General features: G+C 39.5%; 1 protein-coding gene across 1 annotated transcript; it reads right to left on the bottom strand.

Annotated features, from left to right (window-relative positions):
* Nucleotides 1-2,497: 2,497 nt before the first annotated feature.
* Nucleotides 2,498-25,127, bottom strand: P2RY8 (P2Y receptor family member 8). Its single transcript, XM_074930103.1, has 2 exons — nucleotides 25,047-25,127; nucleotides 2,498-4,127 (listed from the first exon to the last, which is right to left on the bottom strand). Exon 2 carries the CDS (start codon nucleotides 4,046-4,048, stop codon nucleotides 2,975-2,977), a length of 1,074 nt encoding a protein of 357 aa, XP_074786204.1. The 5' UTR covers nucleotides 4,049-4,127; nucleotides 25,047-25,127; the 3' UTR covers nucleotides 2,498-2,974.
* Between the last annotated feature and the right edge of the window lie 651 nt (nucleotides 25,128-25,778).

Here is a 25,778-nt window from a genome sequence, read left to right as displayed (position 1 = left end):
CCCCAGAAGGACATGTTTCCAGTGTCAAAGAACAGTATAATTTCTGCTTGTCCTCTCCTAAAAAATTCCTCCAAAACTTCATAGTATACACCATTAGACTCAAAACACTGCTGTTGTTGGGTTCAGTTTTATATTCCTTTCTCAAGGAACAATCCTGCTGACTCAAATGGGAATATTGCCTAATCAGAGCTAAGTAGGGGCTAGTTAGTAGAATGACATGAAGAGGTACCTGAATGAGGCATCCTTCTTGTTCATTTTTAGACAATGTCAGAAGAGGGATGAAGGGCTATGAAGACCTGCATGAGGCTCAAGAGAAGAACATTTCCAGTCAGTTGTAAGCATCTTTTCTCACTTGAAAAAGAAGCAATTCAGTATTTTTCAAAATATAGCTGTTAATGTCCAAAGTGCAAAGTTTCTTCTATTTTGGCTCTGTTTGCTGTCAGTTACAGTTCAGGCACATTGCAGCACATTTTAAGAAACTCTAAGTGCTTGAGGATCAGGTTCAAGATAAAACAGAGTGAAAGTCTGCATTAGAGCTACGAGAAGTAATGGCTCTCACTGTAAAAATACTTGCATGTTAAAAAAAAAAAAAAAAAACCAACACCCAAAAACCAAAACATACATGAGAGAGATTTCAGTATAGCCTCCAGAAAAGTTTCTGCCACACCAAAATGCTGAAAACATTTTTGGTAATTAGAAAGATGGAATTCTGTGAAAGTGGATAGTGGAGGGACTTGAACAGCAAGGTGAAACCATGCACTGATAAATTAATATGCAGGTTTGCAAAACATAAGTAAACTAACTAAGTTTCTGCCTGATGGATGTGTAATGGCTTAGAAAGAGACGTCATTCTTTCTTTAGATGTCCTGGCCCAAGCAGGCATTTTGGAGCATGTGCTAGAGCTGACACAGGAGCTCAGAGCCCTGGACTCACACAGGAACATATGCAGTGGGCTCCTCTCTTTCAGCACCCAAGAGATGATGTAAAGTAGCAAGCCCATCTCACGGCACATATGCACCCAGCACACAGACTGGTAGTGCAGGGTAGCTTCCAGGCAAATTGATGGGAAGGTTTGGACAAGTTGCATATCACTAAGGTTGGCCTTATGGGCAGACAATGTGCAGATCAATTAAAACTAACACTATGAAATGCCACAAAACACTTCAGATGGCTTTTGAGAGGTAGTACTAGGTCCACTGACATTTATTCTGCTCCAATAACTGATGATACTTTAGCAGAAGATAGGACATACAAATATCTCACAGCTGACTTTGTGGTTATCCAGCCAATATTGTGAAGAAGTTCATGGTGATTAGTGGTGGAAAATTGTGTTTTAATCATGTCATATACACACACAAAAAAGGTGGATTTTAAGGGCCTTGGGTGTTGTATTTCACTTAGATGCAGGAGCTCAGAAATCAGTATAGGTATGCTCAAGGCAGACATACCATGTGGTGTCTGAACCAACTATCCACAATGTCGAAGACAGCCTCCTACTCAGCATTGGATGGAGTTGCAGTGCAGCAAAAGGATACTGTATAGCTGTGTCTTGCTTATGAGGGGAAACTTGTCTGGCTCTGTCAGGTGGGTTTTGGCTCTTCACTGTCAATGAGGGACAAAGGTAGGTAAAAAGCTGTAAACACTACAGGAAATCTTTGCCTTTGTCTGTCTTCAGTACATATTCTGTAGTAGTTTTCTATCCAAGCACACAGGCAGTTCTTGAGATGTGAGAAGAATTAAAACATGACACAGTATATGCAAACAAGCTGGAGAAGGATATTTCAGAGAGGAGTCCCGAACACAGGACTGCATAATTAACCTGCTGTAACCTATTTCCAGGGTATTTGGTATATCTCCCATTCTCAAGCTTTGCTTTAATTTTTTCTTCTTTCTGCTTTCCCTCTTGAAAAAAATATGTTTCTGACATCTGGCCACAGGGACAGGTTTTCAGCTGGTTTCCGCTGGTTTCACTCCAGTCTGTGGTTTAATTCTCATGTATCCATCTGAAAATCTGATTAATAATCCACACCATTGCCATAAGGAAGATAAACTCACTGTCCATGTGCTATATAAAGCTACACTCTCTGCTGAGGGTAATGGTTCTTCTGCGTATAGCCTATAGTGAATTGGTGAAAAGGACTTGATACCAATCACATAAGAGCAGCAGCATTATAACTGTAGTAGGTCAATGTGAGAAAATGTTTTCTTAAAACAACTGTTCCCCACTATCCTGAGAAATTAATAGCTTCAGGAAATTAAAATATAATCCGCTCAGCAGCTGAAGTAGTCTCAAACATTGTTAGTTCTAGCTTTCCTTCAATTGTATGAGATATTCTGCTATATAAAATGAAATAAATAATATGAGTCAACCTAACCTTTTCAAAGGTTAGTGTGGTTTGGTTCTGATAAACAGCTGGGTGACTGTTGTGGTGAATCCACAGTGACTATGCATTATGCATTAATGATAAAAAGACAAGCTATTTTTATTCATTCTTTTATAGAAATACAACAGGACAGAAAGCAATACATTAAACAAAAACAAACAAAAAAACCAGCACATTGCTTAGAAAAATAACTCCCCTACCCCAAATCCAATTTCAGTGTATACTCTAATTCATATACAGTAATATTTCACATTCAATGTGAATCACAAGCCTTTGATTAAACACTGAGTTCACACACCCTGAAAGTAATTTTTGTTCTAAACAAAACATTGGTTTCATTCAGTAGGACTAATTCCAGGCCAACCCCTAATTAACAATGTTGGGTTTGCTTCAGTGCCTTCTTGAATAAACTCAGTTCCTTTAACGCTTCCATTTCTCACCAAAAAATATTGAAGTGGGATGCACAATATAAGTATGGCTTGAGTTCTGTCACTGGAGCAAGGTATTTTGAGGGTAGCCATTCAGAAAGGAAGGTTTTCTGTTTCTGCTCATGGACCTCACAGCTGCCTTTCTTCTGAGGATGTCTAAGGCTAAAAAACACTTTCTTGCCTTTGCAAATAGACCTTTACTCCCTCTAACCCATCCATTGGTCCGCTTGACATTGACCTGGCTGACATGGTCCTGCCAGAGAATAAGCTTTCCCTTCTGTTTTCCAGACTGTCACTGAGCAGTACCTTAGGGCGAAACAGTTGCATGAATTTCTGGTAAAATTCTTTGGATGCAAAATAATAAATGAAGGGATCTATGCAGTTGTTGAGGCAGCTGAAGCACAAGGTGAGCTTGTAGGCAGGGTACAAACTTCTGTCATAAAATAGGCGGATGATCATATGCACAAGTAGAATAAAGTTATTGGGAGCAAAGCAGGTGATGAATACCAGAAGGACTATCATCGCCAGGTATATGGATCTAGTCTTCTGCCTGTTACCGTATCTGTTTGATGTCTGAATAAGCTTCCGAATGGTGCCAATATAGCATGCAACTGTTACAACAAAAGGGATCAGGAAGAGCACGAAAAATAATGTGAGGAGAAAGGCTACCCAGGCTGCAAAGCCGGGCAGCATATCCCATTTGAGGACATCAAAACAGGTTATAATCCCCAATTCTTTCACTTCATAGGTCAGATCTGTGCTTTCCAGTGGGTAGAAAGCTAGTAGCAAGAAAATCCACATACCTAGGCAGGTAGCCAGGGCATATCTTTTTCTTCTCCACTTGATCAGCTTCATGGGATATACCACACCCATGTACCGCTCAACGCTGATACAGGTCATGGTCAGTATGGAAGAATACATGTTGGAGTAGAACATCACAGTCACAAGGCTGCAAAGAGTCTTGCCAAAGCTCCAGTGATTGCTTTGGATGTGATAAGAAATCTGGAAGGGAAAGCAGCTGGCCAGCATGAGATCCGTGATGCTTAGGTTGATCATGAAGATAACAGAAGGTGTTTTGGGTTTGATATGACAGCAGAGCACCCAAAGGGAGAACAAGTTGCCAGGGATACTGATCAAAGCCACCAGTGTATACACAACTGGGAGGGTGATGGAGATGGCTTTATTCTGGAGCATTGCCAGTGTTTCAACATCCAGTTGGGATCCGTTTTTAACCATTATTCACAAGGGGGTTGTTGATCCCTATAAGACAGCTGGATCATATCATGAACACTTGGCTTACAAACCTAGAGGACAACTGTCAAGAAAGAAAAGCAATATGTCAGAACAGAAATTAAGAACGTACTTCTTCTATTAACCAAACTATGAACAAGCATCTATGTAGTTTGACAGATTATCTCTGAATGAACTGAATCCATTAAAATTATCTTCGGAAAACTCTCTTCTCCCTCCAAATCATGGTAATGTTTTATCAGTCTCACTTCTTCCTAGCTTTGAACTGCTACTTTTCCCCTGCTGAATGGCTTTCTGATATTTTTTGCAGTCTATGTGTTCATACCTCTTATGTTATTGTAACATAAAGAAAATCACATATCACAAATTAAAATTAAATTGATGTCTACATGAGAACACCATGCCACAGGATCTCCATGAGCTAAATCCATCCTATCTACTCTAGATGTCATGATCTTACTTCTTGTAATACACAATATTTTCTGACAGTTCCCCCCCACACCCAACTAAACAGTGAGTAAGTACAAGTAAGTACCGGATTTTTTTTTTTATTTTTTTTTCAGTTGGGGAAAGGAGAACATGCATTCAATAATTCTTGGTATATTCATGATGTAACAGAATATAAGGAAAACACCATGTATAATCAAGAACCAGGGACAGATTGCAGTTGCCTGGACTGGTTTACAGGCTGAAGGGACCAGGCTAAAGAAGTAACAAGCCCTCTTCTAACAAAAAGAAAAGCTATTGAGTTTCAATTTCTGCAAGATGTAAGTTATTAAAACATGTTCTGTTTGCAGCTGCTTTATTGGCATCACCTGTAATTCTACAAAATTAGTTTCAGGTTTGCAGTCTGCAAAGTAAAACCATGCTTTCAGTTTGGTCTATATAAATCTTTATTGACAGACACGAGCTTATGGTTTAGCTTAATTATTTTGTACAGTGTAGCAGCATTTAGCAGCTGCAACTAAGAACTCATGCCTCACTGTGTGTGCTACATGCATGCCTTCTCATTTTCATTAAGCTGCAAGTACAGGGATTCAGTTTCACAGAAGTACAGAGTTGGCAAAGTGAAGAAATGGCAATGAATGACCAGAAAGACAGATGACAGAACAACAGTAAGTTCTGTGAAGAGTGGCAATAGATGCTTGAAAAGGGTACTGGGCTAAGCCAGCCAATAACTGTGGGCACATCTATGCTGTTTAATAAAAGAGGGGCAGAGAGTGTGTTCAGGCTACTTGTGGACTCTGATCACCTGCACTGTGTAAACCAAGCATCTCTTTGCAAGACACACCTGGTGTAGGAGGTTAGATTAAAAAAACGTAAGTGCCAGCCAGCTGATGTCACTTAACTTCAGATCCAGTTAAATAAGACCTTTAGTTTGTGTGGTTGTAGCCTGTGAGCAGTGTAACAGATCAGTCTCTCAGAGAGGTCAGCCCTCAGTGCTGGCTAATGCTAGCTGGAAATAACCATTCTGGCAAAAGCTGTCATTTCTGACAGAGGGTCTTACTGAAAAACTTGCTAGACCTTTCACAAAATAAGTGTTGATGATTCCTGAAACCTGGCAAGGGTGAAGTCTCTACTGAAAGCTGTAGCTCAGTAGAGAGAGATACTCAACTCTAAAAATAAACTGAGTGCAGATCCAGAAAAAACACAGCTACAGCAGCAAGAAGATCAGAGGGGGCTTATTTCTATTGTTTCTTGATCTGATAAATTTGACATAGTACTTCAAATGTCAGCTAAAAATATTCAGAAGTAGTGTGAGCCAGTGTCAAACAAGTGATGTTAACTAATGTTGCCAGTCTTTCAGGAGCTTCTAGCTGAGCTGTTGGAAGCCCAGAAAAAGGCACGAGAAAATAGGAATTGCAAAGAACTCAGAGATGCGTTCCTAATATATCACACACATGACACAGAGCAAACATGTTCCAAGTAATGAGCACATCACATGATCACAACTGCAAAAAAACTTTGAGCCAAATCCATTGCAGATGAAATTCTGTTCTTGTCAGGAGAGCTATATCAAGAATGAAACTAACTCTTCAGTTTTCATGGGAACTTGAAAAGGCACTCACTGACAAAAAGCTCTTGGAAAAAAACCCCTAATGCTGTCTATTTTAACTCTGCTATCTATGACTTACCATACTAAATACCTATTCATGAACTCTGTTGCCTCAAAAATCCTTTTCAAGTGGCACCACTTTGTACCTAACAACCCTAAATTTCCTAAATCAGACAGAAAATTTTTGTCTGTATCAAAGTATCTACAGAGCTCTAATAATAAACCTTTTCAAGTGAAAGATATTTTTTATCACAGGCTAAGGAATCTCACCCCTAGATACTATTCCTAGACTATTCCTAGATACTATTTCCATTAAATCTGTCACAATGGTCATAAAGCTATTGAATACCACTTACATTTGGTTTTGTGTTAGGGCTAATTACAGTATTTTCTTCTAAATCTAAACTTTCTTTCTAATGACAGTATTTTCTTCTAAACTTGCTTCTTCTGAGAGCACATCTTGACAAGGAGATAAAAAAATGCATGCATAGATTCTGCACAAACAGCATCAGGATTCATGGCCTGGCTAAAGGCAAATATTATGCACTTGTGGAACTCTGCCATCAGTAAAACAAAAGTGTTTCCCAAATTTTTGCACCTCTTGAATAGGGGTTGAAAGGCACCAGACTTTGTGGTTAGATGCCTACAAGAGCTTTCTGAAAAGGGTAGGTTCCCTTGGCTCAGTAAGGAAGATGTCCATCACAAGGAGCAAAAGAATAAAATGATGTTTCCCTAGTGTCTTCTGCAGAGGAGGAGGGGGCATGCAAAGCACACAAGACTGTTGTTGCAAATCATTCTCGAAGGCAAATAGCCTCTTGGGGAAATGTGGAGTACAGAAAATCCTCCTTCCAACTTTGTCTTTCCTTTTGTCAAATCCTTATGGGGCTCTAATCCTTTTATGAGTTGCTTCCTTTCAAATACAGGTTTCCAACACAATTCAAATCAGAGGAGCTTGCATCAGTTCTCTGCAAGAGAAACTTTGCTGCAGGATAAGTTTAAAACATCAACTGTCAACTAAGGTTTCATATGCATAATCTGTTATAGTTCTGTTACATAAATATCCCTGTTAGAAAGACACGGGTTTGCTTTTATTGGGTAGAACTATATTTAAACTGCAACAGACAAATGGACATATGTTGGGATTCAAGAGGGCTTTCTGCGAGAGAATGGCCATGTGAGCAATCCTGCGTGAGAACAAGACTGATAAGAGCCTCAGCCGAGCAAGAATGCGATAAGGACATAACCCTGAATGAGGGGGGAGAAACTCGACGAGACAAACAGCCCCTGGAAGGGGTTGGGACGGAAGAGGAAGTTACACAAGGCAGGAAGCCTGGCAAGGCTGATGTGGCACTTTTTATCCAATCATCAGAAGGTTTAAAGCGCGGGCTGAGTTAACTGTCCAATCCTGAGGACTTGTACTACATGTTACTCACGTGTGCGGGAGAACATTATAAAAGGACTTTCTTAGTTGTAATAAATGGGCATTGCTTGATCACATTGGTCGTGTGCGTGCTCAGCTCTCCTGCAGACATATAAGTAGACTAAAACAAAAACTCAGTAGGGATTCTTCAGGTGAGAAGCTCCGGTCTTATTGCCATTTACATCAGTCCTCAAGCTTCTGACATAGAAAAAGAAATGTTAAGCTTTTCTGCTTGCCTCATTTCTGAAACATTTAGTGGATGGATGTATTATAGTCTTATATGAGGTACTAAGAGCGCCTACAGCCTCTGGAGTAACCCTCACTAAATCTAGGTAGAATTTTTTTGCTTCTCTTCATACTCCCTGGTTCATGACACTCTGAATAGAAAGCTCACTTGGAAATTCAGTAACACCAGGTTTTCATCTGAGCTGTAACTGTCAGCAAAGGTGACAGCTGCTCAGTACCTTTTTGACAGGAATGGTGATTCCTTTCCCTTCAATTGACAAAATATGACAAGTAAAACATTAAAGGGCATACTGAAAATCAAACAGTAAAAAATCAGAAGAGAACTGTGTTATTTCTTTGCTGTGGAAGAGTAACAGTAGAGATGTGTCTACTTTTCTTTTTAGGGGACTACTAAATAAAACTGATGTGTTTCCTCTCTCACATCTATTCTCTTCCTGTTGTCAATGTCAAGTGCACCTGTGAAAAAGACTGAAAAGCCTGTAAGAAAAACGAAAACCATAATTTCCACTTTATAAAAAGTTTAGTTATTTGTGTGTTTTGAGATGGAAAAATAAATCTCAAAACATACCATGCAGCAGAAAGCCTTCCAAAACCTCTTCTGTTTCATAAGTTTTGGTTCACTACTCACCAAAGCACTATTGTGTACAATAAAAAGGTCTTATTTCATAAATTCTTTAATATTATTAGACTTTTGGAAAGACACCCTTCCAGCTGAAGAATGTTTCAGATTACAGGAAAAAAAACCTGAACTGCAATTTCAACACAATTGCAAACAGATTGAGAATGAAGCAAAATGAAAGCACAGATTTTATTGTAAGCACTTAGAGAAATAATTTTTTAATCAATGCAAATGTGACTGAAGAATATATTTTGTTTTTTCTCAAAAGACTGCATTTTTAAATTTATTTTTTTTTTTTTAATTGTTCAGTTTAATAATTTTACAAAGCAGTAACAAGAGCTAAAGGGTTAGGATAGTTTGCGTCTACCTAAATGTAGCTAAAACTGGTGAAAACTTAGGGATCTTAGTGTTCCTGCTCAGGATTCAACCCCTCCTGGACTGTCTGAATTGCTAGTGAGAAGACAGAATTTTAGAGAAGTACAGAAAACAGATACTTAATTTCTATGGTAGACAGAGTATAAGGAGAAGAAGGAGCCAAAGAGCCAGCCATCTTGAGTTGTGGGAAAAGTGGCAAACACTTTGATATTTAAATAGAGTAAAGGGTTTTAATATGAGGAACAGGAAGAAAAAGTGTCCTTTTGTAACACAACTCAGTTATTGCTCCTAAAGCATCATTGATGCAATTCAGAGAAACACTTCTGCAAATGTTCAAGTTCACCAAACTGGGAAATGTAAATGAGTGCATCTCTGATAGCATGTTCCTTAAACTGAACAGGGGCTTTACCAAAAGAGGCTGCAGGTTTTGTCTAGATGGTTCTTTCTCACCCTTTCATGCAAATTTTAGCTTGTACGATTACATCTCTACATTTCTAAAAGCCAAGGGTTTCATTCACTCAGTCAAGATCTGAACGTAAGTCTTCTAAGAAACTTCTTTGTATTGGGCCTTCCCTGTTCTTTTTGTGAGATTTATTTTTTTGTTTGTTTCTGTTGTTCTGTTCTGAGTATCATTGTTGCAAATATCAGAAACTTGCTGAGCCTGTAGTTATGTTATCACAAAGACTTTGTTTCCCACTAGGCTTTAGCTTATCATCTTTTAAGAATAAATAGATTTGGGAAATGAGAATTCTACCTTCTGTGCACCTGTGTATACAAGTATTTCTGCGCAAACAAAACAAATCTGAAAACATCTATCTAACTACCTGCAATATTCCTGACCTTCGATGTCATTTAGCTTTAGAAAAATAAACCTGTTATTTATTTCTTATTTTTCACCAAAGACTATTCACATAAGGAATACCATATGTATGCCTTCACTGCAAAAGATGGCATATTTTTTACAATGAAAGAGTTACTTTATAATCACTATATTAATCAAAAACTCTTGTGGAGACAAACGTCAGTCTTAATCTTAGTATATCCAGTCAAAGTAAACCCTATGGTTGTTATAGCTCTGACCTCAAAGAGTTAGAGCAAGGTAAAACAAGAATGTCTTCTCTCCACAAGGATTTCACATTAAGAAGTAAAAAAACCCTCTATTTTTTCAGTGAGAAAATGCAGAAGCATCTTTAGTGTAGTGGAGGGGTACATGCCTGCTGAGCTTGTTAGCTATATCAGTCTAGATGAAAAGAGCTTTATTCAAAGGTGAAGTAAAATAATCCTATGATTTCTGCCTGTTAGAGAGTGCTTCTCTTCTCTAGCCTGAGAGAGTGCAAGTGGGCAGTTTCCAAGATTCAACTGAAGTCGTCTTACTAAGTGTAAAATCTAAATATACAGGTGAGAGGCAAAGAAATATTCCAAGGAAATACTGTACTAATTTTTCAGAACTAGCTACGTAAAATTAAGAGTACATACCTACCTTTACATTTCCTGTGTCTGTCCTGGACTATGCAGTTTTGCTGATAGCTGAATTTTAGTTCGGTCGAACCTTCACCTTTGCTAACCAGAAATTATCAAAGTCAGATTCTGTGCTGGTGTTAGCAACCTTCACTCTAATTTAGATAAGATTTGCATAAACACAGTCACTATCATCTGTGTCAGTAAACCTGTGATCTTTAAAAAGTTCATTTCTGCAGTAGTAAGGTTTATGAAAATAGTAAAGCCGTGGGCCAGCATTGACAAAAACCTTTCAGAATCTGAAGTGTGATTCTATGACTTCAAGTGCTAGTTGCACTACAGAATGAAGCAGCTTGCAGTTTTCTTTAGTAGCAAGATAGCCAGCTTTTTAAAATTCTGTGAGCAAAACCTTAGGTCAACTTGTGTTAATTCCACTGACAGATTTTCTAGACTGATTTAAATTTCAGTCAGAGTAAGCACCCTAAACTGGTTTAAAGAGGTTCCAATTTATGGGCTAATAGCTAGAATATTATATATATATATATATATATATATATATATATGTTAATCTTTCCTACAAACACAGATTTCGTAAGCTTGATACTTTTAAAAGGATTAGCAAAGCTAAGGCAACTCCTTTTAAGAATTCAGCATCACAGCTCTGGAATTCATTCTCCAGGACTTACATTCCTTTGCAGTCACTGCCCATGTGCATGCTCTTATTTCCCAACAAGATAAGGTAACTTACCTCTTGGTGAAATAATACTATCATGCACATATCCCGGAAGAAGAGCATGCATGTAAGCAGTTACTGAAATATTGCTGATGCCTGGCAGGAAACCTTGACTTCATTAGAGCACAGGTTTTGTCGGATGGTGCATAGCCATGGACAACCAGATTGAAAAGCTCCTCTTAACCACTCTGGCAGACATCCTAGGTAATGTGGAGTTATCCTGTGCCAGGGGGCCCTCCTGCAGGTAGCTTGCCCTTGAGTTATGCCAAGAAGGTGAAGATTTATATTTTTGTAGAACTTTGTCCACAGAAAGTGCCCTATCGTGCCTAATTTTAAATAACATATGAACTGATTTCCTTTATAACTTTAAATCTTTCAGATATTGCCTGTGTCCAGGATTAACAGACAATGGCTTCCGGTCTGCAATTACTTCCTACTACAAGCAATTGCCTCACATAGCTGTTGTGAAATTTGAGGAAAAAGTGTAGTTGATCATTTCCCTTCTGACCTCAAATGCCAGGAAAAGAAGTAACAATGTTTTGGCACAGGGTGTGTGTGGCAGACAATATGACAGATTCCCAACAGAGAATAAAGCTCGATGGTCTTGTATTGAGTCTGTATGGTATGATTGACATTTTAGAGAAAACATATATTTATATGAGTGCGTATATATTGTATTTGAAATCTGTACTTCCTATCTTTTCATCTCTCTTTTCTGTGAAAATTTTTTTGAATGTTTCCTCTCCTGTTCAGTCCACAAAGGAATTGAGGTAGATCTGCATGTGTGTTTTTGAAGATTATCTTTTGAGATTAAAAAAAAAAAAGAAAAAGAAAAAGAAAAAAGTTCACACATTGCTTTTTCCTGCACTTACACTAAGGATGTGACAGTCTGTAGCTGTTGATTGATTTAACGTATGATGCAGTCCATAAACAGGACAGTCCACCAAGTTTTGCAGGTGTAGCTGAAAGGATAATTTGGCATGGTATTTGGGAAATGTTTTGAGAAAAGAATATAGGGTAATTCTATCATTCAGGTAATGTACTGGGGCCAGAAATTGGAAACAGTATTGTTAGGGGTGAATCAAAGAACTTGGCTGGGCACATAGGCTGTCTTCAGATAGGCTTTCTTCCACTACTTCCATTAGTTGGTTTTAGCATGTACGAAACCTCTTACTACCTCCTAGATAAACAGACGTGTCCCCAGAAGCTCATGCTGGATCCAAAACAACTGGTGACTTGTAAATACAAGCTGAATTATTGTTTCTCTTGTTAAGTAAGATTTATATGAATATGCAACTCGTTTTCCAGAACAGTAACATAATGTAAGCAAGATTTGGGTATAGCTGGCAACTTTCTTGCCTGGTCTTTGCTACAGCTGTGCATTTAGCATCAATAGAAATCCAAGTGTCTATTTTAGGGTGAGTTGGAAAGTGTGGATGCCACTGACTGTACTGGGCAGATCTCCAGCAACTGTAACAGGCTCATATGTAGTCACTTCCATTGTAAATGCAGGTGTTTGAAGCTGAATCCAGCCCATTTTAAACATCCTGTTGATTCAGATCCTGGTTTCCTGGAGGCACACAATTGCCTGGATTCTGTCAAAATCTGAATTAGTCCACTAAAACATAATTGTCCCTTTTCACACTTGGACCACTCAGCTGCCACTTAAAAATAACCAGGCTAGCTTCCATGTAAAAATGAATTGGCACAGAAGAGGACCAAATGCATGATTTTACCTGTATCCACCTTCTTCCACCCGCGTGTCAAAACCTACAGTCAGTTTTATGTGATCGTAAAACAGTTTGTGTAGCAAAGATACCACAGCTGGAACTCAGAATAAAAATTATTTTGTCTTCTGTTGGTCCTGCTGGTGTACTTGCTCAGCACATATAATTTAGCTTTTATTGACAGCTCACCTACAAGAGTGACTGCTCTGCTCTCTCCCCAGATGCCTTCTGCAGTGTACTGATGGTGAATTCCTGGCAGGCTAGGCATTCTCCTGGCTCACACATCAGTTAGAAGTGATTCTCACATCAGCACTAGAGAAAACAGTCTTGGCTGAAAAAAATACATGAGACCAGAGGCTCTGTAGGAGCTAAATTGACATGAACTTGGCACCTTTCTTGCATATCTGATTCTCTGTTCCTGAAAGGGCAAGAATAGCTAGATGTACAGGGAGAATGAGCCTTGTTTCCTGTCAAATTGTGCCTCTTACTGGAAGGCTTTGATTCAAAAAATGGGCTCTTTCGTATGGCTGGAACTGATATTGCGTCCACTCATTCCCTTGGGCCTCCTGTCAATACCACTGGAAAATAGGTGCCAACATGTACTTTAGCAAGAGGCGTGCCCAGGCTGGTGAAGGGCCAGTAGGCAGCAATGTATGCAATCCAAGGGAGTAGGAAATGTGTGAGCTCTGTGGTTGTCTTCTCATTGCCCAGCATTTTGGACAATACTTCCCAGCCCTGCCTGAAGGGAGGAGTGGTCGAGGCTCATCTCGGGTGGTCTCCATGAGAAATTTTGCACTGTCAGAACTCTTCCCTTTGCATGGTTTCTCTTACTGCTTATTGTCACAGCTCAGAGTGCAAACCCTGAACCATATCTCTACTATTGAGCTATATATCACTTTATTTTTCCTGAGTGATGTTCAGTTGCCTGTGTATATGGTCTTACAACTGGTTATGATTCTCTGCTAGAGAAAGTTTCTTCATTTTTCCAATGTTGTCATCAGCAGTCAACAGTATTCAAGCTACAATCATGGGGTACCCTGGCTAATTTTGCCTTATTATTATGGTCATATGATGATCAGGGCATGTCACTAGGACAGCCATGTATTGCCTGCATATATGTTGAGAGGAACAACTTGGGGTACATGCAGTGTCTCTATGGAGCCCAGATAGCACGACCAGGCTTCATTTATTTTGGGACCAGTTCTGTAGGTCTGGTATTCATGCAAGTCCCAGTGAAGTCTGAGGCAGGCTACATGTTCTATGTGCACAGCACCTCAGAGCTTTTTGCTTGGTAGGTAGAAGCCAGCTCACCTTATCTGAGCTCATGCAAACTCATGTTGTTCACATGCTGAAAGAACTGAAAGTTGACTTCTCTGCTTTGTTAAGCATTGATAACTGCAGCTGCACTGCTTGTGGCTGGCACAGGGCACAGTATAAATTCACACATGCCTGGACAGTGCTGAGAAGATGTACCCAAAGGCACAGTGCACAGGTAGCAGGAACCCCAGAAATAGCTAACTACAGGAGCAGATGTACTGTATCACCTAGTTTTAAAAGCAGTGTTGTATATGCACACAAAGGAAAGAAAGAGCCAACAGAAGTATTACTTTCTCCCTGACTTAACACTTTTTTCCTGACTTCTCTTTAGTTTGGCAATTTGATACCAGTTAGAGGTATGACTGGTAATATACAAGAAGTGGAGATTATAAAAAGGGGAACAAAAGAAAAAGATTTCTAACAAAAGCTGCACCTCTTGTTCAGTTTCTTTGTGACTGCTTGAGCTATTGCACTAATACAAAGAGATACAACAGCAATAGCATCTTGAAACCACCTCTGCTATTGTTTCATTCTTCTGAGAGTCCTCAAGTGCAGGTGAGACAGCAGGTCAAAATTCAGCACTTCAGCTGAACCAAACTGCAAGTGCCCTCATATTCAGGCTTTGGTCTTCCTCTCAAGTCCTCACAGCACTTAGGTAACATAAATACGTAAATAAGACAAAAATAGGATTCTGTCCTTGCCTAATATACTGTTTCTGCACTGAGAAGTATATAAGTGCCCTAATTATAGTCAAGATATATGCGGATATAATATTATATGAATGCTACCTATGAAATAATCACAAACTGAAGTCAAATGTTCTGCAGCTGGTTTTGTTGGGGGAGCTCGTCTCTGCTCTTATCAGCAGACAATACATTGCAATGTTATTGGCTTTAGTTGAGTTCCTCTTTATTGCTAGCAAAATGCCCTGAGATATCCGTATCATCGCTGCTCTGCAGATCATTACTGGAATCTTGCCATCTTGAGATAAAACAATGAAAGTGAAGATGCTGGGCTTTGAAGGGTGTTATTTATTGACTTATGCACTTAAAAATTAATGTCTTAACTATAAATTTTATGACCTTGGCATTTAGCTCCAACTTAATAGAGCTAATCCTGGGTATTCAATTTGTAAACAGTCTGTATCTCACAGTCTCTTCTACCACACATATCTGTGGTCTGCTCTTTTGAAGCGTATGGGCAAGCAAACACATTCTTGCAATGTAAGTGAAGGTATGAATCCATATCTCATCAGCCACTCTACGTATTTGATCTCACTCATACATACAAAGGAGGTTGCTTACCCATTTGGGATAAAGTTTTGCAAAACAGCTGCAGGTTACCATGTGAGAAAGTGTATTCGTTACTATACCATAAGACATACTATACTACAGCCAATATACCACCACCATATGCCCTACATTGTCTGTGTCATGAGTTGTGTGCTTGCCCACATGCTTAAGGTAAATAAATACAGCCATGATATTTTATATGGTGACCACATGCAAGCAGCACAGGCTGGTATGAGGTGAGAGCAGCCTTAGCGTGATGCTGATGCAGGCAGCATCTTATGACAAGCTACACCAGCAAAGTAAAGGAGAGGTGGGAAGCCGTCATGAGAACAGGTAAAGCATTATTATTTTTCCGATTTATAAAATGACTATTATGTATGAGATACTACTATAATATATGGATATAATATTATATATTAAATATTATATATTAAATATAATTAGTATGCGCTTTTTTTCCCCACTGGTACCATAAACTGAAATACCTAAAAACCCCATAATCAACACCCTAAGTACTAGAATTTCTCTCTTTATTATTGGACGATGTTTTAGCTTGTGTTACTACTTCATCATATATATGTGTGTATGTATATACATATGTGCACAGCATTATATATATAATGATATTATTATATTGCATGTTCATATATAATAATATATGATATTTTCTTGTTTAATAATATAGCTACAACTGATAACATTCTTCTGGTTTTGAACTTTTTTTCAGGACTACAAGTGAGATTTCTGCTATTTGTATATTAGACGTTAGTAGAATAAGCCTTTAAATGAAAGGAAAGCAATCCTACAGTAGAGGAAAATGTAATGTAAAATCTAAATTTTGTGTCTGAGTTTCACTGGGTCCAAAACACTATAAAGAAAAGTGTGGGCTCCAGAGCTCAGTCAGTCTTAAAGAGAATTTCCTTTTAAGGTGACACCTAAAATTCAACCACCTGGAAAAGTATACTAAGTCTGTGAGCTGCAGTGACAAGGATAAAACTGCATTAATTTTTAAAAATTTGCTTAGCTTAACGCCTAGACTGGAGAATTTAGAACTTTTAAGTTTTATCATAAAACGGTGATTCCAAATGTGGCTATATACGTAAGATTCTGGTGTGACTCAGTCTTCAGTGAGGTGCCACACACCGTGGCAGCTAATTAATTACCCTTAATTAATCACCTCTTGGCTGTGGATCAAACTATTGAGGTTTATCTGAGCTCTAGCTGAGGCTGGGGTCTAACCTCAAGTGAAATACATGCCTTTGTCAGAGCAAGAAGGGGACCACTGGGTGGCATGAGCTCTCAAAATGAGTCTACAGGACAGAGAGGAACTTGATTGTGGTAAGAATTCAGGTGTGGGAAAAGAAAACACAATATTCTTACCCTCTGGCACTTGAAAATAACAAAGCAAACACTCTTCCCGTCCCCCAAATAGTTTATAAGGAAAAGGAAATCAAACTCCTCCTGTTCTGCTAAAACCTACTAACACAATAAACCAAATGCAGTAATCTGGCAGAAAATAAATACTCTGAAGAAACTTTTACACCATAAATGAGCAGTCCCACCATGGACAAGCAGTCCCTGCTTTTCTGAGGAGAATGGACATTTACTGACACAGAAATGGCAAGCTGGAGAGGTTGCCTCCACCAGAGGGGAGGTCCTTTGGTGGCCCAGATTAAAATATCATCTCCCTTGGGGAGCTGATTATGGGCTTTATAGATTTCAGTTTGTGTGAAAACTGCCTGTTGGAGGGCAAGACTGTGAAACTTGTGGGATATGTAAAGACAAACTCCTAGGTAGTTTTGAAGACTGGTACAATTATGATCCAATAAGATACTAATAACAATAGAGCAGTAGCAGACAGCGCTTTAGAGGCAAAATCTGGGTTGTTAGGAGCCCTAGAGACCTCTAAGTAACATATTCTGAGATATTACTGCATTTCTGCAGCTTCATTTTGTAACTTGAAAATAGATGCATCGGAAAATAATATAAATGTACTAAGAATAAAGGAAATGTTTGGTGCAGATGGCAACTATTCAGGAAAATATGGCTTGACATAAACCAAAACAGGGCAAGGTTTCTGTTACTAAAAGTTAAGGTTATAAGTTTATAAACAAATACCAGAGAAAATCAACTGACACAGAAAAGCATATAGTTCAGGATTACACATACTTAGGGGTGGGAATGTTATTAAATCCTCTGTATTCTTAGAAAAAAGGGCAGGAAAATGTATTAATAAAGTCCAGGAAGGAACTGGACAAACAGTTTCTATGTGTGAAGTGTATGAAGCAGATCACGTAAAACAGCCAGAAAAAACCCCACATATTTGTGTCTCCACAGACACGTAAAAAGTGTAAAAATGCTGATGCTGACTGACTTGGTTTTCAGCTGGGAATCAGACCTAATTTAGGCATCTGAGAAGTCTGATGAGAGAAAGTAACTGTTGGAAATGGTATGGCCAGGGCGCACACTGGTACAGCCATCCCAAAACAGGCTGTGTCACTGAAGGATCAGTGCTCTTGTATTACAGGAAGCTTGGTGTCACATCCAGTAAACAGTTCAGCTGCATCAACAAATGAGACAGAATTTCCATGGGCTGAAGGCTGTAACTGCAGGACTGTATCATCAGTCACATAACAAGGATGGTAAATGTCACAGCAATGTTCTTGGGATAGAAAACCAGCTGTGAGAGCAAACAGTACAGGAGTAACAAAACCCTTCAAGCACTCCTAGATAAAATGGGCAAATGTTCTGTCCTGGTTTTGGTGTGATGTGTGTGTTCAGGCACCAGAAGTGAGACTTCTTGTGGAAACCACTCATTCAAGGTCCAGAGGGGAGCCCCTTGCAAGACAAGGAGAAGCAACTCCTGACTCAGGCCTCTGTCATCCTGAGCCTCTTCAGCAGCAGGGGCACCAATCTGGGGTCTCCTGCTCCACCATGAGGACACCCAAGGACCTTGGCCTATGGCCCATTGCAAATAAATTTCTACAACTTCAGGCTGCTTAATTAAAAAAAATAATATTCTATTGTTTGTGTGTGAGGTTTGACCCTACCTGTGTCTATTTGGATATGTCTAAGGAGACATAGTTTCTCCTTTGCAATTTTTTCTGGAACCTTACAGTGCTCAGCTGGAAGATAGACACCAGACTGTCCCAGCCGTTGCTTTGGGCCGTTGACAAAAGCAGCACTGGATAATGGCAAAGCCCATCGGAGAGGGGAGCCTACTGGTGAGGCTGGTCCTTTACTACACACATACAGAATTAGGTCTTGGAGAAATACCAAAGGAAATTCTGTTATCACTGAAGAATTCCTTTTCTTCTTAAAAACAACCTCTCCTGTCCCCAGAAGAACAGGTGCTCTGACTGAAAGTAGAGAGAGCCCTTAGTTGGTACTCTGAGTGTTGCTTGGTACTAATAAATCACACACGCTTGGGGGCGTTCTCTGCTGTGGAGGTCAGCTGGCCAGGGACAGCCTCTGCCCATGCTATCAGCCTTCTTCAGCAGGGCAATGGCATGCAGCCTGCCTACTCACTGCTAAACTTTGCTTGGGAACCGGTGTGGAGAATTCATCTAGCACAAACCAAATCTGCATCAGGGATCCTTCTTGTGAGCTGAGGGTGCAGAGAAGCATGTTCCAGGGACCAAAAACTTTTCTTGGAGCTGATTAATCTATTAGCATTGATAAAACATGAACATAAAACCTGTTGATTCCAAAGAAATGCCATAATATATGGAATATCTGATGAGAAATAAGACTTGGTAGAAAACGACAAGCTTGAAACCTGGGCTCTCGTGAGGGCTTCCCTATTGAAAGGTTTTGGTTCCCTTTTTCACTCTCTTGTAGTGCTGTAGATCTCAAAGGAGAATTGCTGATGGGAGCTCCTTCACTAGCAGGCACCTGATGCTTTGGCAGTGGCTGAAATGTAACTGCAGACCCAACAGCAGCCACCTTCTCTTCTGAAGCTTCAAGGATGCCCTCAACTTCCTGGAAGTAGAGACAGAATGGTGTTTTTGAAAACAAAACCTGCCCCTCTGCCTGCTGTGAAGGAAGATCAGCACCAGCTACTTTCTTGTTTCTCTTTCTGAGAATAGTGGAGGTCATTTAAGTTTTGCTACTACTTAGTTCCCAGCTTTATTTTGGGCCCCATGGCTCAGCTTTCTTATGGGAAATTCAGGAGCTTGGGGCCATCTCAGGGTTTTCTTACAGACATGACAAGTCAATGCTTTCCCCAACCCTGCTGGAATCATCTGGGACTTGGGCACAGTTTCTGCACGTGTATGTTGTGTCCAGCCTGCCTCTCTGTGCCATATCAACCTGGCGGTGGAGAGGCCTGTCAAAGCACGCGAGATGGAGTCACCAATGCCTGCGATAGTCACTTAGCTTTGCAGTCTGTGGGGGATTTAATGTGGTTTGGCAAGCAAATGATAGAAAGAGCCAGTGTTTTGAAACTCATTCAGGGAACTGAAGGAAACAGGCTCAAGTCCTTTTTATTTTAACATCCTAGCAAGTCTTCATAAAAACATGAAGGCAATAAAAATTCCAGGAGAGCAGCTTTAGTATCATTTCTTTTTCTGTGTGTTTCTCAGTCTCTTGCTGCATTGTCATAGACATATACAGAGAGGAAGAGAAGGAAAGCAGAATTTTAAGCTTGACAATAAATGCATTTTTTTGAGGACTGGGGTTTAGTAAAGGTTGTGCATTACATTTTCATAAAATAGACTGAAAAGGCAAAAAAATTTTCAGAACCCCTTCTAGCACCCTATATCCAGCCATGCAGGTGAGCAAAGCCATAGTGCTCTAACATCTCAGATACCAAAGATAAGAGCGCAGTGATAAAAGACATTTCATCACATGATGTGGGGAAAGTTTTGTACAAGTTGGAACTAGCTGCTCAATGCAGGTTCCTCTTTCAATTCTCTGAAACTCTTTAAAAAAATTACACACAAAAAAAAACAAATTTCAAAAGCGGTTTCCTCAGTTCAAACGTTCCACCACTCCCACACCATCTCTATAGATGCTACCTCTCAGACGTACTATAAACTACATAGAAAAGTTACTTGTGTTTGCACTGCTTAGACTGATAGTTTTTAGAGCATTCTGTTACACCATGCTATAAAATACTCTACACAAAAAAAATAGGTTTGTTAACTAGTTTTACTTACATGTTTCTTTAATTTAAAAGAAATCTATCCTTTTTGTACCAAGATTAGTAGAAAGAGAAGACACCTAGCAATTCATCAGCTAAAACCTAACCTTTCTTTTTAAAGGTTATACAATCAACAGGAAATATTTTGAAATGGTCACACTAATCACAAGACAGACTACTTTTTAGGCTGAACATGTGTTTATGCTAGTCTCTTATTTTTAGGTCACATCACATGCTAACTCCTTGCCATTGCCATTTGTATTTTAATTACAGATGAAATAATAACTTTTGCAGTCTTCAAGAATAATAGGATCATACTTCATTCTTGCTTTGTTCTTACTTGATATACTTGAATACATAATCTGACAGAAGCAAAGAGTGAAAACTAGCTAGTTTACATTTAATTAAATGTCTGGCTTTTGTTTGCCTCATAGTTATTGACCTTTTTTTCTTGTTTCTTTAAGCACCTGCAGCAAAACAATATTTGGGAAAGATGCTAATTTTGCCCTAAGTCTTCAAAAGGAATTAGGCATCCAAGTATTTTTGAGGAACCAGTCCTTAGCAATAGCATTCCTGACTGGTTTCCATGCTCCTTTCTGCAAAAGCAAACTCAAAAGCAAGCTTGTCTCCTGATGCCAAAACTGTCAATGAAAAAGTAGCAACGATACTTTGACCAGGAGATCACTACGTCAATGACCTCTCTTCAATGGCATGATAACCAAACCACAACTTTCTAGATCAGAGTAAGGATCCACCTTATTGAACACACCTGTGTAAAGGGATTGCTCTGGCACTTCAAGAGCACTTCCAAAGTGCTGGGATGAAGTAGGTTGAGGACAACACCCACGACAAGCTTCCTCCAACAGAAAGCCATGTCAATAAGGAGATGAAAATGTTATTGACTTCACTGTATCTTTTTGTGAAAAAGTCTCCTTGCGAACACAAGAAGTAGATGCTTTAGAAACAGTAGTTTGAGAGTTGACAAGACTTTAGTTGTGACCTTAAGGATGATAATCTTCAATTCCAGTGCTCTCTCCTTCACTTGCTCAGTGTCTTTTCCTACTCTGATTTTTTATTTTTATATAATACTAATATATTTGCACTGCTCAGTTACTTTGCTGATGATGGTTTAAGAAATACTAGTGTCTTGCTTTGTAAATGCTCCAAGTGTTATAAGGAGAACGAGTGGCTTTGGAAATTTCCAGCACAGCATCTGCTTTTATTTAACTGAAGAAGCAACCTGTGTACTCACATGTGCATTCCAAGATGAAAACTGTTGCTGTAACACAGTACCTATTTACTTAGAAGATTTTCCATTCTTTTCTAGAATGCCTCAAGAATTTAGATATGTTCTGTAACCAGTTTTACAGAAAGTATTCATCCAATTAATTAACATTAATTTACTGGAATCAGTGGACTTGTTCTGATGGTTTATAACAATGCTTTTCCCAGACAAGGCATCATGATCTCTTAGGCTGTACTCTCTGCAAGCTTTTCAATGGCTTCTTAAAACAGTGCAGTAAGCTTGATGAAAACATTCAAAAGTTAGGATGGAAAGCTCTTGAATGAGTTTTTGTGCCATCTTCTTGAATGTCCAGTTCAAGCCATATTCAAGGGACTGTATTTGTCAAAACTGTGTTCAGATATTTTTATTTTTAAATTGAGCACTTCCTCGTACCTTAAATTGTAATATTGAAATAATGAGACCTCCCAAATTGATTCTTGAAACAGATAATTCTGTGTTTACGGTAAGGGGTTTTTTTCTGCCCAGATTGTAGTGCAATAATATCCTAAACAGAAAAAATCTCCCCAAACTGCAACATACACTAGGTTTTTCTGGTTCTCAAATGACTGAATAGTTCATATTAAAAAAGACAAGGTATGACTTTGTACACTGGATTTCTGATGTCTTGTTCTTGTCATTAGTCAAGCTCAAGAAAGCCACAGTTCAGCTGAAAACCAGTTAAAAGAGTTTCTTTAGAAATTGGGTGTGAAAAGAGATTGCGGTTAGTTTTGCTCAATCATTAAAAAAGACACACAGGAAAGCAACAAGTACCTAGAGGCAGTTAATACAGAATTCAAATCCACAGATAGAGCCTAGAGCACCCACCATCCACACCTCCTCTAGCTCAGGTTGTATAAACACAAGTAGAGAGAGGCACCTGCCTGCCCAGGAGTCTCCGCGTCCCCAGCTGAGATGTCCCATACCTTGTTGGCTCACAATTAAGCATTTTGGAACGAGATCCAGAAAGCCAGGACACTGAGCAGCAAGCAAGCTAGACAACAGGAAGTGCCTCTGTCCCTGAGAAAGCTGCGGCTTTCAACACTTTGCTGAGGGTTGCAAGGAGGCCACTAGTTACAACCATATATTATATATTAAATCTCTCCTGGAGTAAGATGCTTGCACCAGTCTTACCTTACAAAAAAACCAGAAGGATCCAAACCAGCAACAACAGTACTGTTCACTTTTCCCAAATGTCACTCAAGTGGGGATGTGGGAGATATGAATTCATTTCTCTCTTCAGAGTGATGAGATTTGAATCTACACTTCCCACCAAGCAATAAGATTTTTCTATTAGTCACTTCATATAAAACATATAAATTATATTGAAACAGGTACTGCAGTTTGGATGTCTTCTCTCAGGTACTGAAGAGAATACTACAGTCTTTTTTTTTTCTTCACCCATGGACTTTATATCCCAGTTGCAGCACACAAATTGGAACAAATTCAGGTGCAGGAGTAAAGATAATTTGTAGATAAATAACTTTAATATGCATGTCTGCAAGAAGGGTTGATTCCAATCAGATTAGGTAAACATCCCTAATCTGTAGAGAGTGCTTGTAGCATCCACAGGATTAAAGGGCACATGGCATTGCCACCTTTCTTCTGGCTGTATCCCATGGAGGATCTAATCCAGTAAGTCTCCAATAAGTGCTTTGACTATTTATGGTATACTGGGTGCTACAAATCATCGAGTGCAAGGCGTAGTCTTTCCCCACTCCATAACTATGGATCATTTTAGGCATTCAGTTTGAGCTGGGTATTAGGATATATAGGCTTCTGAGCACTTAGTGACTGGGCTTCACAGTTTTGATATTTGTCACCCTTAGTAAAAGCTGAGTAAAAGCTAAAGACCTCAGTCTTGAGTTTTAGCATTTACAGTGACAAGAGAGTATTTAGGTTCCTAAAGCCTTTTTTCAATGCTAGCATTAAAGTCAGATATTGGAAATTCCACCTGTGAAGAAATCTTTTCTCCTTTAGTATGAGGTTGGGGTAAATGCCAACAAGTAGGTCAGGCATATGAAGATGCAGAGGCCTGATGTCGGGCATATAATATGAGCCACAAGCGCACATTTGTCTTGCTCTGCCTTCTGGGATTGGACCCCTTTTGCAGAAGAATGTCCTTGGCTTGTGCAGCTAAATCATTCCTTGGTGAGCATAGTCCCACCCTGGCTGGGTTGCCTGTGCTGTGTATTGTAAGCCTCAGTGGCAGTCCAGTAAAAGTACTTGCCTTTCCTGCTTTTTCAGCAGTCTCAATGGCTTTTCCCTAGGTTAAAATTCCTGGCAAGTATTCCATACTTTACTGCCACTCAATCAGCTAACCAGTACTCCCAGATCATGGTATGTCTGCAGACATTTTAACTTCTCCCTTTCCAAACTCCATGAGAGCACGTATCCTGTTCATAAATCCTGTCCCAGCAAACTAGGGAAGGCATTAAGTGGGGAAAAGCTACCTGGCTCAACTCAGCATTTTTGTAGCATTCTCCCAGACAGAGCAGTCTGGATATAAGGGACTTGTGCGGTTGGATGAGAGTGAGTCTGGCAGGTGGGTATGATGCCTTCACTGCAAATCACCAGGCTGAATGCTTGTGTTTCTTTCTCTTCTGACAGGCAGGAGAGAAGTAGGGCAATTTCTTCTTGCATAAACATACCTGATTCCTGGGTTGTTTACAGAAAGATGATGAGTCTTGGCTCAAAGGAGTATAGGTATGTACTTGCTCTACCTCTTGCTGAAGTCCTTTATATATCCCCCCTCCCCCAGGCTGGGATGGGAGGAGAACAGTATAAAGATTCTGTAATTAACTGAGTAATTTACCTATTGAGAGGGGCAATTACACAGGAAGATACCTAGGAAGCTGTTTTCCCCACTTTAAGGCTAGAGAAAAGGACTTCAGTGAAAATGAAAGCTGGGCTCAGGGAGTTACAATGTGGGTGGGGCAGGTTGGCCTCAGAGCAGAGACTAACCTAATGCTTTTTTAACAGAACTAGGCCCATGGGATGTCTATGGAGTAGTTCACACACACCTCCTCACCCCAGCACAAGACCTCAGCTATCTCTTGCGACAACCTGTCGTTGCTGGTATGACTAACTCAAATCAGTGGATATGTGGATGCATCGCTGTAAAGGACAGTGTTTGAGGAAAGTAGCAGATGATCAGGTCTTTTTTAGTGTGATGTGGTGGCAGATAGCAAGTAATCCTGATACTTACGATGCAATGTGTGATGTAGGCTTGTCAAATAAAACACTATTAGAAGGATGAATGAGAAGACCATAAGATTCTTGGTGGTAAAAGCCTGACAAAACCCCATTCCTTACCAAATTGTTGTCACCTCTTCAACACCATCTTGCTTTTCTGATGAGAAGCTACCTGAAAATTTGCTTGGCTTTCATTCTCCCAGTTGGGTGGGAAGATGCACAGATCAACTTATTCATAGACTGTAAATGAAGAAAAAAAGCACGAGTATCTAAGAGACTGTATATTGAAGAGTTAAGAGGAAGGGAGGAGAAATGAGGAAGTAGTGGCTGAAACAATCTGCTTTGAAGAGTACAAAAAGTTAAAAAATACTTGATAACATTTTAAACAGAGTGTACGAACAACACAGAGGAGCCCCAGACTAGGTGGGATTTTTTTGGGGGTAGGGGTATTCAGAACTAGTGGAAATGATAATGGGAACTTCAGAAATGGAAACTCTGCAGGTTTAGGCAAAGAACAAGCACAGGTTTCTCACCCACCCAGGCTGAAACATGAAGTGAAGGGAATATTTCTAATAATGAGAAGAGAGGTTGGTTTCCAAACCCTTCCTGTATAGGGTAGCGTTATCTTTTCTACCCAGTTATTTACTTTGAGAACTGTTAGATCAAAAGCATATAAAACAGAACAAGTGCAGTAATAAGGACAGCTGGACTGGCAGTGTCAAAAAGACAAATACAAACTGATTTGCAAAGAACATTTACATACTTCATAATTCTGATCTAAGAATGCTATGCTGGCTTTTAAAATTGTACTATATTTGGCTGCCTTTCCACCGGGGAAATACTCTTGTCATT

The sequence above is a fragment of the Athene noctua genome, chromosome 1 (assembly GCF_965140245.1).
Source record: "Athene noctua chromosome 1, bAthNoc1.hap1.1, whole genome shotgun sequence".
NCBI classification, from domain to species: domain Eukaryota; kingdom Metazoa; phylum Chordata; class Aves; order Strigiformes; family Strigidae; genus Athene; species Athene noctua.
This window is presented reverse-complemented; position numbering and strand designations above follow the sequence as displayed.